Genomic DNA, 12,753 nt, shown 5'->3' on the forward strand with positions numbered 1-12,753 from the left:
AATCAGCACTGCGTTTTTGCTTGTTTCCTGAACTATATTCAATGCACAAAGTTTATAGTTTTCTTCATAATCATTCTCACTTGTACTGAACTATTCATGATGTATTGCTTTCTTTGAGCCCTCTAAAGAAATTTTCAGAGCCCTGTTTGTAACACACAGTTGCCTACTGGCTCCTGGAACTTCCAAAGATTTCCAGTTACACAAGGCCACTCAACTGTTCTTGACTGTTCACTGAATCACAACGACACAGACATATTGTAGTTTGGTTGCCTCTTCAGCAGAACAGCTTTACAGCTCTTTCCTGCATGGAGCTTGCTTCTGATTCTATTTTCTGCAACTGACTGTGACCTGGAACTGTTCTTCACTGAACCTGAAATATTTTGAGTGACCAATTGAAAACCTTGAAGCATGCATCATCCTTGTTCCTTTTTAACATTGAATGTAGCTAATACTTTGGAGCATTCAAATGTAGCAATCAGCAATGGGACTTGAATGTAACAACCCCTTAGAACTGTCTATTTCCTGGATGTTACAATATTCACTTGCAGCACAAATTGATACTACAAAAATGGAATTCATCATACTATGAACTACATTTCTTGGTTGAAACCAATGCACAACTTGAGAGAAAAAATAGTAATAATACTTATCAACCAATCACTTGCCTTTTGTCCTGTGATACTTTGAAGGAATAATAAGAAAACACATTTTAGTATAAATAGCTCAAAACCAAAAAAATCTTGTTGGCCATATATATTAACTTTTACAGATGGCAGGGCAAGTTGAAAGATGGCATTTGGTTTACTTAAGTTTATACATTGTGCAATAGAGTACAGAAGCAATATGATGATCATATGTCTTTACAAATCACTGGTTAGGCCTTGATTGATACATTGTGAAAACCACCTTCCGTCACACTTCAGGTAAGATGTTACCACTTCAAAATGTGTATGCAGGAGATTCATTCAGATATTACCAGGAATGAAGGTCATGAGGGGAGGTTGGGAAAGTTTTTGAATAAAGTTTCAGAGATGATCAAGTGGAGGATTGCAATATGCTGAGGTTTGGATAAAGGCGATGGAACAAAATTATTTCTTCTAGTGAGTTGATCAATAACTTGGAGATACATTCAAGATTCTTGGAAAAATATGTAGAGAAAAGGTGAGATGAAATTATTTCATTTGGAGCTTGGTTTGGCTCTGGAATGCTTTACCTAAAAATGCTGAAATTTTCTTCATTAAATAGATTTAAAGGGGAGTTGAACAGGTAATTTAGCTGAATAAAATGTCGGAATATGGGATTTAGAAAAACTCCTGTTTCAAATAAATAGCACAGGTATAATAGGTGGACTGACGGTTTCTCTGTGATGTAATTATCTGTGTTTCTGTTATTGAATCGTGACATGGTATTTGACGAGTTACTGGGTTGCGACTAATGGCTATATTTCTTGGGAGCACCCTAAGGTCAAGAGTCTTTGGGAATTCTGTGCCCCAGAGGTTTGTGGACCCTCCAACGTTAATATCTTAGGCTGACAAATTCTTTGTCTCTTAGGGAATTGAGGGAAGGTTGTACTTAAATTGAAGATCAGCTATGATTGTATTGAATATTGGAACAGACTGTGTGGTCTACTGTGGCTCCTAGTTCTTATGTTTTTTAACATGATTGTAAAAGTTACAAGTTTTCATTTGCCTCTCTTCCAAACCTGTGCCTTGTTGCCGTGGAAGGAAATAGATCGTAAGGCACCGAAACTAGAAATAATGGCTCTGTTAGATCATTGTATGCATTTCTTGGTAGCAGTCTATAAAAAATAGGCAACAATAGCCTGCAAGCAAAATTAATAGCCACTGTTGTAGGATGTTGGAAAAAAGAAATGAAACAATGTATTTATAAAATTCATAAATCACTGTTATACCTTTACCAATTTTTTCCAGTAAATAGCAATTGATTTGGGAACATTTTACTGAATTAATACCTATGTAAGAATAAGTAATGAATTTCAGCAAGTTGGTGCTAGATTAAACTTTGCTCTGAGTAGTACATAGCTTTATGTAACTGTATCTGTTAATAATTCAATTTATTTAGTCTATTTAAGCATTATAACTGCTACACATGAAGAACGGATGGCACAGTTGTTTTTTTTTAAACACTAGGTATTGATTTTGACTTGATAATGATGAAAAATATTGCTGCATCTTTTTTCTGGATGCTTTTATTATGCCTAATTTTATGCCCACATTAAAATAACGGGGCAGCAACTTAGGATCCAAAAAGGGCAAAATTGATCTGTCCATTCTTTCGTTTTCAGGTATGCGGTACCTCCTGAACAAGGGAAGAGGCTAGAACGTCTTGCACAAGGTACTGAATTTGACATGTTGTGTACCTCCGATTTCTAGCAAGAATGTATTACTTTTGTCTTAGTTGAAATAATGTGTTGTTAGCTCTTTACTGACATGGAACTATAAGGATGAGCAAAGGCAGATGTGGATGGGAGCATTGGATGGCATTTCTCTCTTTTTGATGATTTTGATCATTGCAACCAATACAAATCTCATGCATTAAAGTGCCAGTTATAACTAGTTGGGATTTTATGACAAGCTTATAAATTTGTTTGAATTTGCATTGTAGAAATAGATGAACGTGGTTTTGTAAAATATATTATCCAAGGAATAAAATGTCTGGTAATTAGTGGCACTTGCTGCTTTTTGCATGCTACAGAAGAGTGAGACTTCGATGATCTGTGACCCGTGTGACCTCCATTTCCCATTGTTAGATTATAATATGCTTTCTTGGTCCAGAGGAAGTCCAGAAGGATGTGCTTCCTCTAATGACACCTACTTTGATGCATGAAAATTTGAATGAATTCATAATTGTTCCAAAATTAGCATTTGGCACTATGCCACAGTGGAAAATCTACCAAAGAATATCTTTACATCTGCTAACCTGGCATTTAAAAGGCACTTAATTCTGAATAATTGAGAGTGGAAAATTGATATATTGATAGTTAAATAAATATGGCTTTATTCAGAATCTGGAGTTGGTTAAACTTTGTAAAACTGAAAATCAGATAAATTTGATATTTATTGGGAGAACTGCTGGTTGTTGGAATTATAATCAAATCTAAATTCTAGAATAGAATTTTCACTTCCCACTTCAATTTAAAGCCTGAATTTTAGCTTATTGAAGCAAGAAGGACAGACTTCAAAGTACTTGTGCTTTTGCGTCAGTGTCAATTCTGAGATACAACTAAGACATGTATGGGGTAGGGGAGTCATAAATAATTGGATGTGTTTTAGCTTGCAGTGTTGTAGCTCCTGCTTAATTCAGTGATCACACAAGGAAATTGTCTCATCAATGTGAGCTGGAGGCTCAAGTGAAGCAGGATGGTCAGTGTACCTGGAACAGCGATGAATGTTGGACTGAGGACCAGTGTGGGTGGTCAGCAGCTTGCAAGCCTAGCCAGATCACTAATCTACTGCAGGCCCTTTATAGGAAGACTGTAATGCTTATCCTTCTAGCTTTATTTCTTACTTTTCTAACTTAAACTATGAATAACTGTAAGGTAATGTCACTTTCTCCTTTGTTTCTCTATTTCGTATGTAAGATTTGAGCCTAGGTACTTTGTTCCTAATGTTGGGCCTTTTCACTATATTCCTGTACTTGACTACATGTGATAATAAAGCAAATTCTAAATTCAACGCGATTGTCCGCCGTCAGAAATATGTAAACATGGTTTCAAATCATTCCCCACGTCGTGAGTGTATTTGAATTTTTTTTGTTACAGCCAGTGGAGTATTCTCCTTCCCTGAAGGGGTTATGAAGTCTTGCGCTCCTATCTCTTACACGTTGTTATAAATACGTAGTTTCCAAAAATCTTTCAATGAAATCTGTTTGTGTGTACATATACACGTACGCAGCACAGCTCATATTTTCCTGTGAGCCAGAAAATCATGAGTTCTAACTGCATTCTAGAGATTATAATGCTTCATCCATGTAAAAAACAACACAACAGAAAATGGTCGAGAGACGAAGTAAGTGTGGCAACATCTGTGGAGAGGGAAATGAAGTTAACGTTTCAAATCCGATATGACTGTTCAGAGCTGAATAGGGCTGGAAGATGATGTTTTTTATGTTGTTGACAAAGGAGGAGGAGGAGAGAGTGCAAAAGATGGTGAGGGTGTCCAGAGCAAAAGCCAAAGTAGGTGTTAATGGCAGTAGTAGAGATGAGATATGGTTGCAAAATTGGTGTTCATGGTAAGTCTGAACAGTTGAAAATAAGTTTTAATACCTAATTGAAAGATGGCACCTCCAACAGTGCAGCACCCAGTTAGTACTGCAAAAATTTATTCTAGCTTATTGAAATAAAAAAGATAGGCTTCAAAACACTTTTCACGACCTCAAGGTATCATGCACTGTGCAGCCAATTAAGTATGTCATGAAGTGCGGTCATGATTGTATTGTAGGAAACACAGCAGTCGTTAGCAATCAAGTATTGATCAGATATTTTGTTTCATGTTTTAATTGAGGCATGAATATTAGCCCGGATACCAGGAGAATTGTTCTTGCATTTGAATCAGGAGAATTGTGGTGGACTGTCAGCCTTGATTTCTGCATTCAGGTATTGAAGTGGGACTTGAATTCAGAACCTAGTGACTATGGAAACAGTATGACTAACAGCCATTTTTTTTTAGCCATGGTTGACATGTTATATTTCCCATGATTGTTTTGATACATAATTTTAAGTAATATTCCCTCAGTTCATTTGGGAAATACATGAATATTTGACTGTTTTAATAGAGCTACTATTTAAAATCCATAGTTTCACAAGTGAGCCAAACCAGAGCAAAGAGACTTCAATCAGATTTTGTTAAAAATATTATAGTTGAATGTTTGCTGTATTACCTTTTCTGCATACACTGGCCACATCTCTTTGTGATTGGACGTATTTTGGGCTAGTTTTATAAAATGAAATGAACCTACATGTAGCTAAAAGAAGGCACATTCTGTTGAAGTTTTTTGTCTTGCACTCGTCAGGATATTTGCAAGAATACATTTATACTGCATGCAAGGAGAGTGCTTATTGGTTGGCAAGTGGATTATGATTGGTAGAAACGTTACCATGGAGAATGTGCACATTAATGTTGATTGACTGTTAACTTCCAGCACATGAGTTATACCAACTGTCAGTTCTAAATAGGATGCCTGTGTAATTCTTTTGATGCATAGAATTAATCAGCACATATTGTCCAATTGCAGAGTCATGTTGAATGATGGACACTGTGTTGTGAGCTTTGCCAAGTGTGTGGGCTATACATATTAAAGACTGGTGGATCAAGCAGTATATCCCTTAGGCTGTTCAAGCCAGGCCCTGTCTAGAGCTTATGCTTGTAAAACTCCGTACTACCAAACAACTATGACATATTTTATTACCAAATTAATTTAAAAATATTTATCATCTACAGGTTTCTTTCCGAGTAGTTCCCAAGGATGTGATGCTTTCCTACGTCACAAGATGACTCTTATCTCTCCATCCATACTCAAAAAGTATGGCATCCCTTTTGATAAGGTATTAAGTATATTTTTTTAAAAAGTCATATAAAATGATTATTTTTCATGGAACATTTTTACTTGCATATTTTTGTAGTTATCCTATGTGAAATGTATTTAAAATTAAAATGCATTAACTTTTAAGATTTTGTCACCTGTATTAGCTAAAATTAGTTGAAGAATAATGTTATCAGATATGTTAATAGGTTACTTAATACAGCTATTTAATGTCCAAGTTGAGAGATTGTGGTAAAAGATGAAGTATTAAAAATTTCTGTTTAAAAGGTTATTTTGACTGTGCTATCTTTCATCTGCTATATATTGGAAGACATAAAATGAATTTCTCACATAGTAAATGATATTTAAATTATAGTTTTGATTGCAGGTATAGAACAGTGTAGTACTTTCTTTGCCTTCATGTCATACAATAAGCAATTTTGTTTGCTTTGTCAAGAAGGTGCAATTTGAAAATTATCCTATGAAAATGGAGGATAGCAAATTTAAAAACAAAACTAAATAATTAACCTTTTTAAATATGCTATTCTTCATTTGTTGAGATTAATATACAGAAAATTCTTTAACTTTGTAGGTGAACTTAAAATTTTTTAGTTGTTTTGACAATATTTTTGAGATTGAAAGGCAGCTTCAAAATATTTTGATCTCAGATTGTAGTTCTGAGTTTGATAACTGTACTGAAGCTTCTTATAAGGAGGTCGTGGAGTTTCCCAGTCTTAAACAAATTTAAAACAACAAAGTAGTGTGTATCTGGCAGTTTTTTAAAAATGCTTTTCTTTCAAATTTTGTGTTCAGCAACTTTGTTTACTTATCTATTTTTTTCCTGTGACTTAACTCCCAAACTAACAAATAAAATTCATTCATCGGAATAAATGGGTTATAGTTCTGATCCCAAATACTTACATCAATAAATAATATTGAAAGTTGTAGTTTTAAATTAGTCTTTCAAGTTATTGAAGTGCTATTAATCTGCATATTTGGTCGCAATGAATTCATAAAGTGTTCCTTGTATTTCTTGCGACTGTCACTTCGTACAGTGATTACATTGTTTCAGGCTTTCATAATTATTCATTTAGTGTCAATCTTGTTTTAGTGTTTTAGTCAGAATTGGTGAATCGATGTCTCTCTTCCCTCCATTCCTATCAGAGATGCAACAACAGCTTAATTTTAATTTAATTAATAGATACTTAATAGTGTATAACTTGATGTCAGAAGTAAGTCAGCCAGATTCCTTAATTTAACAAGTAACAAGTTAATTTTATTTCTAAAACTTTCTTTAGTTAATGTGCAGAATATAGTACAGGGTTTAAAATGTGTAAGTATGGCCATCTACGCAAATATGAAACTAACTTTCCCCCGAAAGATGGAAAAAGTGAGATAAACTCTGTAGCATATACAATCTAAAAACCTGACCCAGGAAAATTTAAACTCAAACCAAATTGCTAATTGTCTGCATATTGGCTTATAACTGAAGGGTCTGTTTCCTCAGTGGATGCTGGTCCAAAAGGTTTTAAGTAGTGTGTCTTGTCGCAGATTAATTTCTCGTGTTTTCTTGAAGATTTGGAGAGTTTATTGAAATTTCTTGCTTTAAGAACTCACGACATGGGGCAATGTGGTCTTATGATGGGTTTTCAACTCTCAAACTTTGAGGGAGTTTGAGAGGAAGAGAGAGAGAGCAAGGCTGTTGTCCCTGTGACAATTTCTCTTTGATCCTTAGTTTTCAAATTCCAGTCGCTTTACTATACTTAACTATTCCCTCTTTCGGAAAGCTTCATTGTCTTGATGTCTTAATTGAAACCACTAGTGTTTTTCATTTGCAGCTGTAGCCTTTGTCTTTTATTTTGCAAAGTGTTCTTTTCAAAAGATTCACATGTTCATCTGATAATACCATATTTTAATAAAACAGCACTTTTAGACAATGACATCATAAATTAGCGTTTCAAGTAAAACATCTTTGTAACATTAAGGTTTTAACACTGGAAATTTATTAAATAATTTATTTTTGTCTTTGTTAAATTTACACTCAAACCTGGCAGGGAAAGACTATCAAATGAACTGGGAATGAAATACCCATTCAAATTGCACAAGAAATGTGTGTTCCGAACAATATGGCCACATAAATTTAGAGTGGCTTGGGTGTCAGATCATTGCACAGAAAATGTGCACTGTTTTTCCTCTTGTGCCTCATTTGTACTGCACACTTTGGCATCTGTGAAATTGGCAGATTTTCTGTCGGTAGCAATATCACCTGAAAAGTTTAATAAATGCAAGACTTGTCTGCTATCCAACACTTGGTTCATTAATGATAAGGAAAGGTTGAATTCTTTACTGATCAGAATCCCTGCTCAGTAGGCATAGAGCTATACTTTCTTGTATTTTAATGGTATGAGGAAGTATTTCAGTTAAGTGATTTTTCAATTTTGAATAGAAATACAAAGATGTTACAGAGAGATTTACCCACCTGTGAGAGCATCAAGGAGTTAGAATTAAGAACTAAATAGACAAAGCCTTTTCACTCAAAGGGTAATGGATTTGTGGAATTCGCTATTAGAGAAGATAATTCAAGTGGACAATATAAGTTGAGGTAAAAGACAATTATATACGTTTCTTGAGAGAGAAAGTTACATTGCAGTATAACTTGTGGGCGGCACGGTGGCACAGTGGTTAGCACTGCTGCCTCACAGCGCCAGAGACCCGGGTTCAGTTCCCGCCTCAGGCAACTGTCTGTGTGGAGTTTGCACATTCTCCCAGTGTCTGCATGGGTTTCCTTCGGGTGCTCCGGTTTCCTCCCACATTCCAAAAATTGTGCAGGTTCGGTGAATTGACCATGCTAAATTGCCCGTAGTGTTAGGTGAAGGGGTAAATTTAGGGGAATGGGTCTCGGGGGGGGGGGGTGCTCTTCGGAGGGTCGGTGTGGACTTGTTGGGCTGAAGGGCCTGTTTCCACACTGTAACTAATCTAATCTAAAACTTTTAAAGCAATCACATATCACAATCAAATTGAAGAACTTATCCCAAGAGAAAGTAAAACAGGAAGAAATATATTAAAATATTCTTTCAAATATTAAAAATGAAAACGTTCCCACTTGCGTTTCTGAATAGCAAGGAACTGAGAACAGCTACAATTTAACTATAAGCTGTGGCTTCTCATAACACTGAAACAAATGTCTTGAACTCTAATAAGATATGTTTGCAGAATATGGATGTTAGCCTGTGATGCTGAAATAATCAAAGCGGAAGCTAACTGATGGCAGCTAATTTGGTGATCCCCTGTAAGAATTGTAAAGCTAAACAATATTGGGGCATAATGAGATATTGGCACTCAAAAATGCACTTGCTACTTTAAGACAGAGTGGTTAAAAAGGCATTTGGCACACTTGCCTTCATTGCTTAGTCCTTTGAATATAGGAGTTGGGAAGTCATGTTGAGGTTGTACAGGACCTTGGTGAGGCCTTTTCTGGATACTGTGTCCAGTTCTGGTTACCCAGTTATAGGAAGCATATTATCATGCTGGAGAGGGTTCAGAAGAGATTTACCAGGCTGTTGCCATGTGTGGAAGGTTTGAGTTGTAAAGAAAGACTGGATAGGCTAGCACTTTTTTTTACTGGAGCTTAGTTAGTTGACAGATGACCTGATAGAAGTTTATAAAATAATGAGAGTATAGATAGAGTTGATGGTAGATGTCTTTTCTCCAGAATGGGGGATTTCAAGACCAAGGGTTACATTTTTAAGGAGAGAGGGGAGAGATTTAAAGAAAGAGAGGGGGGCAAATGTTTTATATGAGGGTGGGTCATGTGTGGAATGAACTTCCTGCAGAAGTGGTGGATGTAGGTACAATTGCAATGTTTAAAAGATCATTGGATAAGTACATGAATAGGAGAGGTTTGGAGGGATAGAGGCCAGGAGGAGGCAGGTGGGGCTAGTTTAGTTTGGGACTATTTTCAGCATGAACTGGTTGGATTGAAGGGTCTGTTTCCATGCTTTTTGACTCTAAGTATATTTAATATCAATATAACTCTATAACCATATATCTTCAAGCATTGTTTTGGAATTTTCAGCATAGTTGCTCAAAATTGTTCACTCCATCAACTGAAGCAATTTTGAGAAAGATGAGAACTTTGCAAATCCTTATCTGCATTTTAATTTTAAAAAATCTTTGGTTGAGGCCATCATTTAGAGTGTTTTTGTCATTGCAGCTTTTGCAGAGGCGATATTTTAAAAGCATATTAGAAAAGAGATGTATAACAAATTCAAAATGTTATGGCTGTAAATTGCTGATTCAAGATTTTTATCATGTATATAACACTGAGCAGAGTAGAATTTGCCATTTGCGTTTTAACACATTAAATTGCTTTTGTGTTTCAACTGTAGACACTTTGCATTCAATTGATTATTGAAAGTTCATCCTCCCTGATCTGGTCACTTCCTTTCTGCTCGCATAACTAGAAATCAGCAGTCATTATGGCAGTAGCATTATTAAAATGTCAGGAAATTCATCCTGTTCCTAGTATCATTTCAAACAATAACCAAAGCAACTTGTGTTTATAATATGCCTTTAATAAAGTAGCACATTCTGGGCTGCTTCACACGTGTATTATAAAACAAAATATCACATTGACATTTACAAGGAGATGTTGGGTCAGATGAGTAAATATTTTTTCAAAGGTTTTAAGGTTTCTCTTAAAAGGTGAGTGTCAAAAAAGCTGTTGAGAAAGAAATCCAAAGTTTTAATGTCAGATAACCAAAATTACAGACTCCAACAGTGGGTAGTGGGCCAGTTAAAATCGTAGATTCTCGAGGTCAGGAACAGATTGACATGGATTTTGTGTGGCTGGAGGCTATGTAGAGAGGTTGTGACCATGGAGGAAGTTAAAAACAAGGATCAGAATTTTAAAGTAAAGATGTTGCTGGATCATTGAGCATAGCATTGAATCGGATTCAATGCAGGTTCAGACAGGGACTTGAGGACCTCAAAATTATAGAGGGTAGAATGTGTGACACTAGGCAGGTATTAGCATAATCACATGCAAGCAACTAATGTATATTAAACTTCTGATTGCTTGCTTTGTTTACTTCTACACTCTTTCTTCATTTATCATTCAGTGAAGAATGTTACAACATGAATGCTAATATACTGCTGGTTAAATGATTTCCAGTGGTGGTTGAAATAGCTGAAAATAATGTTCCTCAGTTTCTTATTTGTTTACTGTATGCACAATAGCAAGGATTGATAAAATAAATTCCTGTAGTTTAAAAGAAAGAAATTTATTGAAATTCAAGTTTTGTTTCTTGTGTGTAATATAGCTGTCCGTCCTCTTATTCTTTTAGTTTGTAGTACATATGTATTGTAAGTCAAAACTTTTGCTGTGACACAGTCCTGAAAGAAATCCAGAAATTAGGTCAATTTTTATTATTAAATAATTATGCTTAGATATGAATTGAAAAGTCAAATTGAAAAGTCCTCCAACTCAAGCTACTCTGCTTTTTTTTCATGCAGATTACACAAGAAGGAGGGCAGTTCATGATCACTTTTCCCTATGGGTACCATGCTGGCTTCAATCATGGGTTCAACTGTGCTGAGTCAACAAACTTTGCCACCATTCGATGGCTTGATTATGGAAAAATAGCTAAACAAGTAAGTGGCATCAAGGAATGGAAGTGGAAAATATTGATTAATTTTTGTGTCCTTATGGGGCGTTTGAAGAAAAGCTGAGATCACAAAGTATTAACTACTTAGTGATATCATGTCTGCTGAATCACTGTGATCACAGAAATAGGAAGATTTATACATGAAGGACTTGTGATGCTGATCTTTTAAGTCTGTTTTCAACTTTGTATTAAGTTCCTCTGTAAATTACAGATGTGCTCAGTGGTGCTAACTTTCTCTGTGTTGTCATTTTTCCTATGTTTATAAACAAAAATCATGTTTAATTTATCAGAGGTCCAAATGAGAATCCATCATCTTGATAAGATCAGGTGAACTTTGTAAGCTTCCTTACAGTTATTTTTCTATACCATTCCTGTACCTCATGTTTTTGTCCTTGATGCATAAGCACATATTTTAAATGATATTCAACCTTAGTACTAACATCTTCAACCTTGAAGATGTTAGTACTGCCCACCATTGCATTACGACCAAACCCTGCGTGACAATCCCTGATTGATTACTGTTCCAGACAGATACCCTAAACCATTAAACTGCCAAGAGAGAAGCTATGGACTGGCTCCCCTCCTCATCCTTTGGTTGCAACAAGGTTAACTTAGGAATAAAAAGGGGGCACTGCTTTTTAGGCCCCCATAAAGTCAGCAGTCAATAAACAAGCAGATATATAGACAATTTTCTGAGGTGTGTAAAAATAATAGGGGATTTCAGCTTATCCGATATTAATTGGGGTAGACATAGTGTAAAGTGTTGAAAGGGGCAGATTCACGAGGGCTTTTTATATCCACATTTAGAATTTCCAGCAAGAAATGGTGCAGTGCTGGACCTAATTCTGGGGAATTAAGCTGGATATGTGTTCAGTGAGGGTTGCATTTTAGCGATCTTGAGCACAGCGCAGTATATTTTAAGTTTGTTACGGAAAAGGAAAAGGTTGGTCTGCAGAAAGTGTTTTGGATTGGGGGAAGGCAGATTTTGTTTTAAAAATAAGGCAGGATCTGACCAAAATAGATTGGGAACAGCCACTTGTGGAGAAATCTATAGCAGAACAGTGGGAAGCATTCAGAAAGAACTGGGGAGAGTACAGGCCCAATATGCTACCTTTAAGTTGAAATGTAAGAGCAACAAACCCAGAGAACCCTGGATGTCTAGGAATACTCCGGACTGGATAAGAAAGAAGAGAGGTTTTTAACACCTCGCCCTGGTGGATACAGAAAGTGCAGTGGGGTCTTAAAAAAAACATTAGGAGAGCAAATGAGGGGCACGAGAAAACACTGGTGGGTAAGATTTAAGGTGAATCCCAAGATATTCTCAATGTATAGACAGGAAGAGGATAACCAGGCAAAGAATGGGCTTATTAGGGACCAAGGGGGCAAAGTGTATGTGGCACTAGGGGACATTGGTAGGGTGTGAAATAGTTATTTCACATCTGTCTTCACTCAGGAGAAGGAGAATGTAGGTATGGAATCTAAGAAGAGGGAAGTGAGGTTCTTGAGCAGAATGACATGGGGGTAAGGTGGTTTTGGTGGGCACAAA

At 36.0% G+C, this 12,753-nt stretch overlaps 1 protein-coding gene across 3 annotated transcripts in view; it reads left to right on the forward strand.

Moving 5' to 3' along the window:
* LOC122562270 (lysine-specific demethylase 4C-like) overlaps positions 1–12,753 on the forward strand; it is a 424,780-nt gene that overhangs the window by 111,413 nt on the left and 300,614 nt on the right. For all 3 annotated transcript variants that reach the window (XM_043715046.2, XM_087996635.1, XM_043715065.2), the window contains 3 exons: positions 2,306–2,355; positions 5,460–5,563; positions 11,056–11,193. In XM_043715046.2, the coding sequence (XP_043570981.1) occupies positions 2,306–2,355; positions 5,460–5,563; positions 11,056–11,193 (292 nt within the window). The remainder of the gene's footprint in view (positions 1–2,305; positions 2,356–5,459; positions 5,564–11,055; positions 11,194–12,753) is intronic.

This window comes from Chiloscyllium plagiosum, unplaced genomic scaffold (genome assembly GCF_037043375.1).
Source record: "Chiloscyllium plagiosum isolate Xiang-an unplaced genomic scaffold, Cpla_swu_hap1 HiC_scaffold_2, whole genome shotgun sequence".
Lineage (NCBI taxonomy): Eukaryota > Metazoa > Chordata > Chondrichthyes > Orectolobiformes > Hemiscylliidae > Chiloscyllium > Chiloscyllium plagiosum.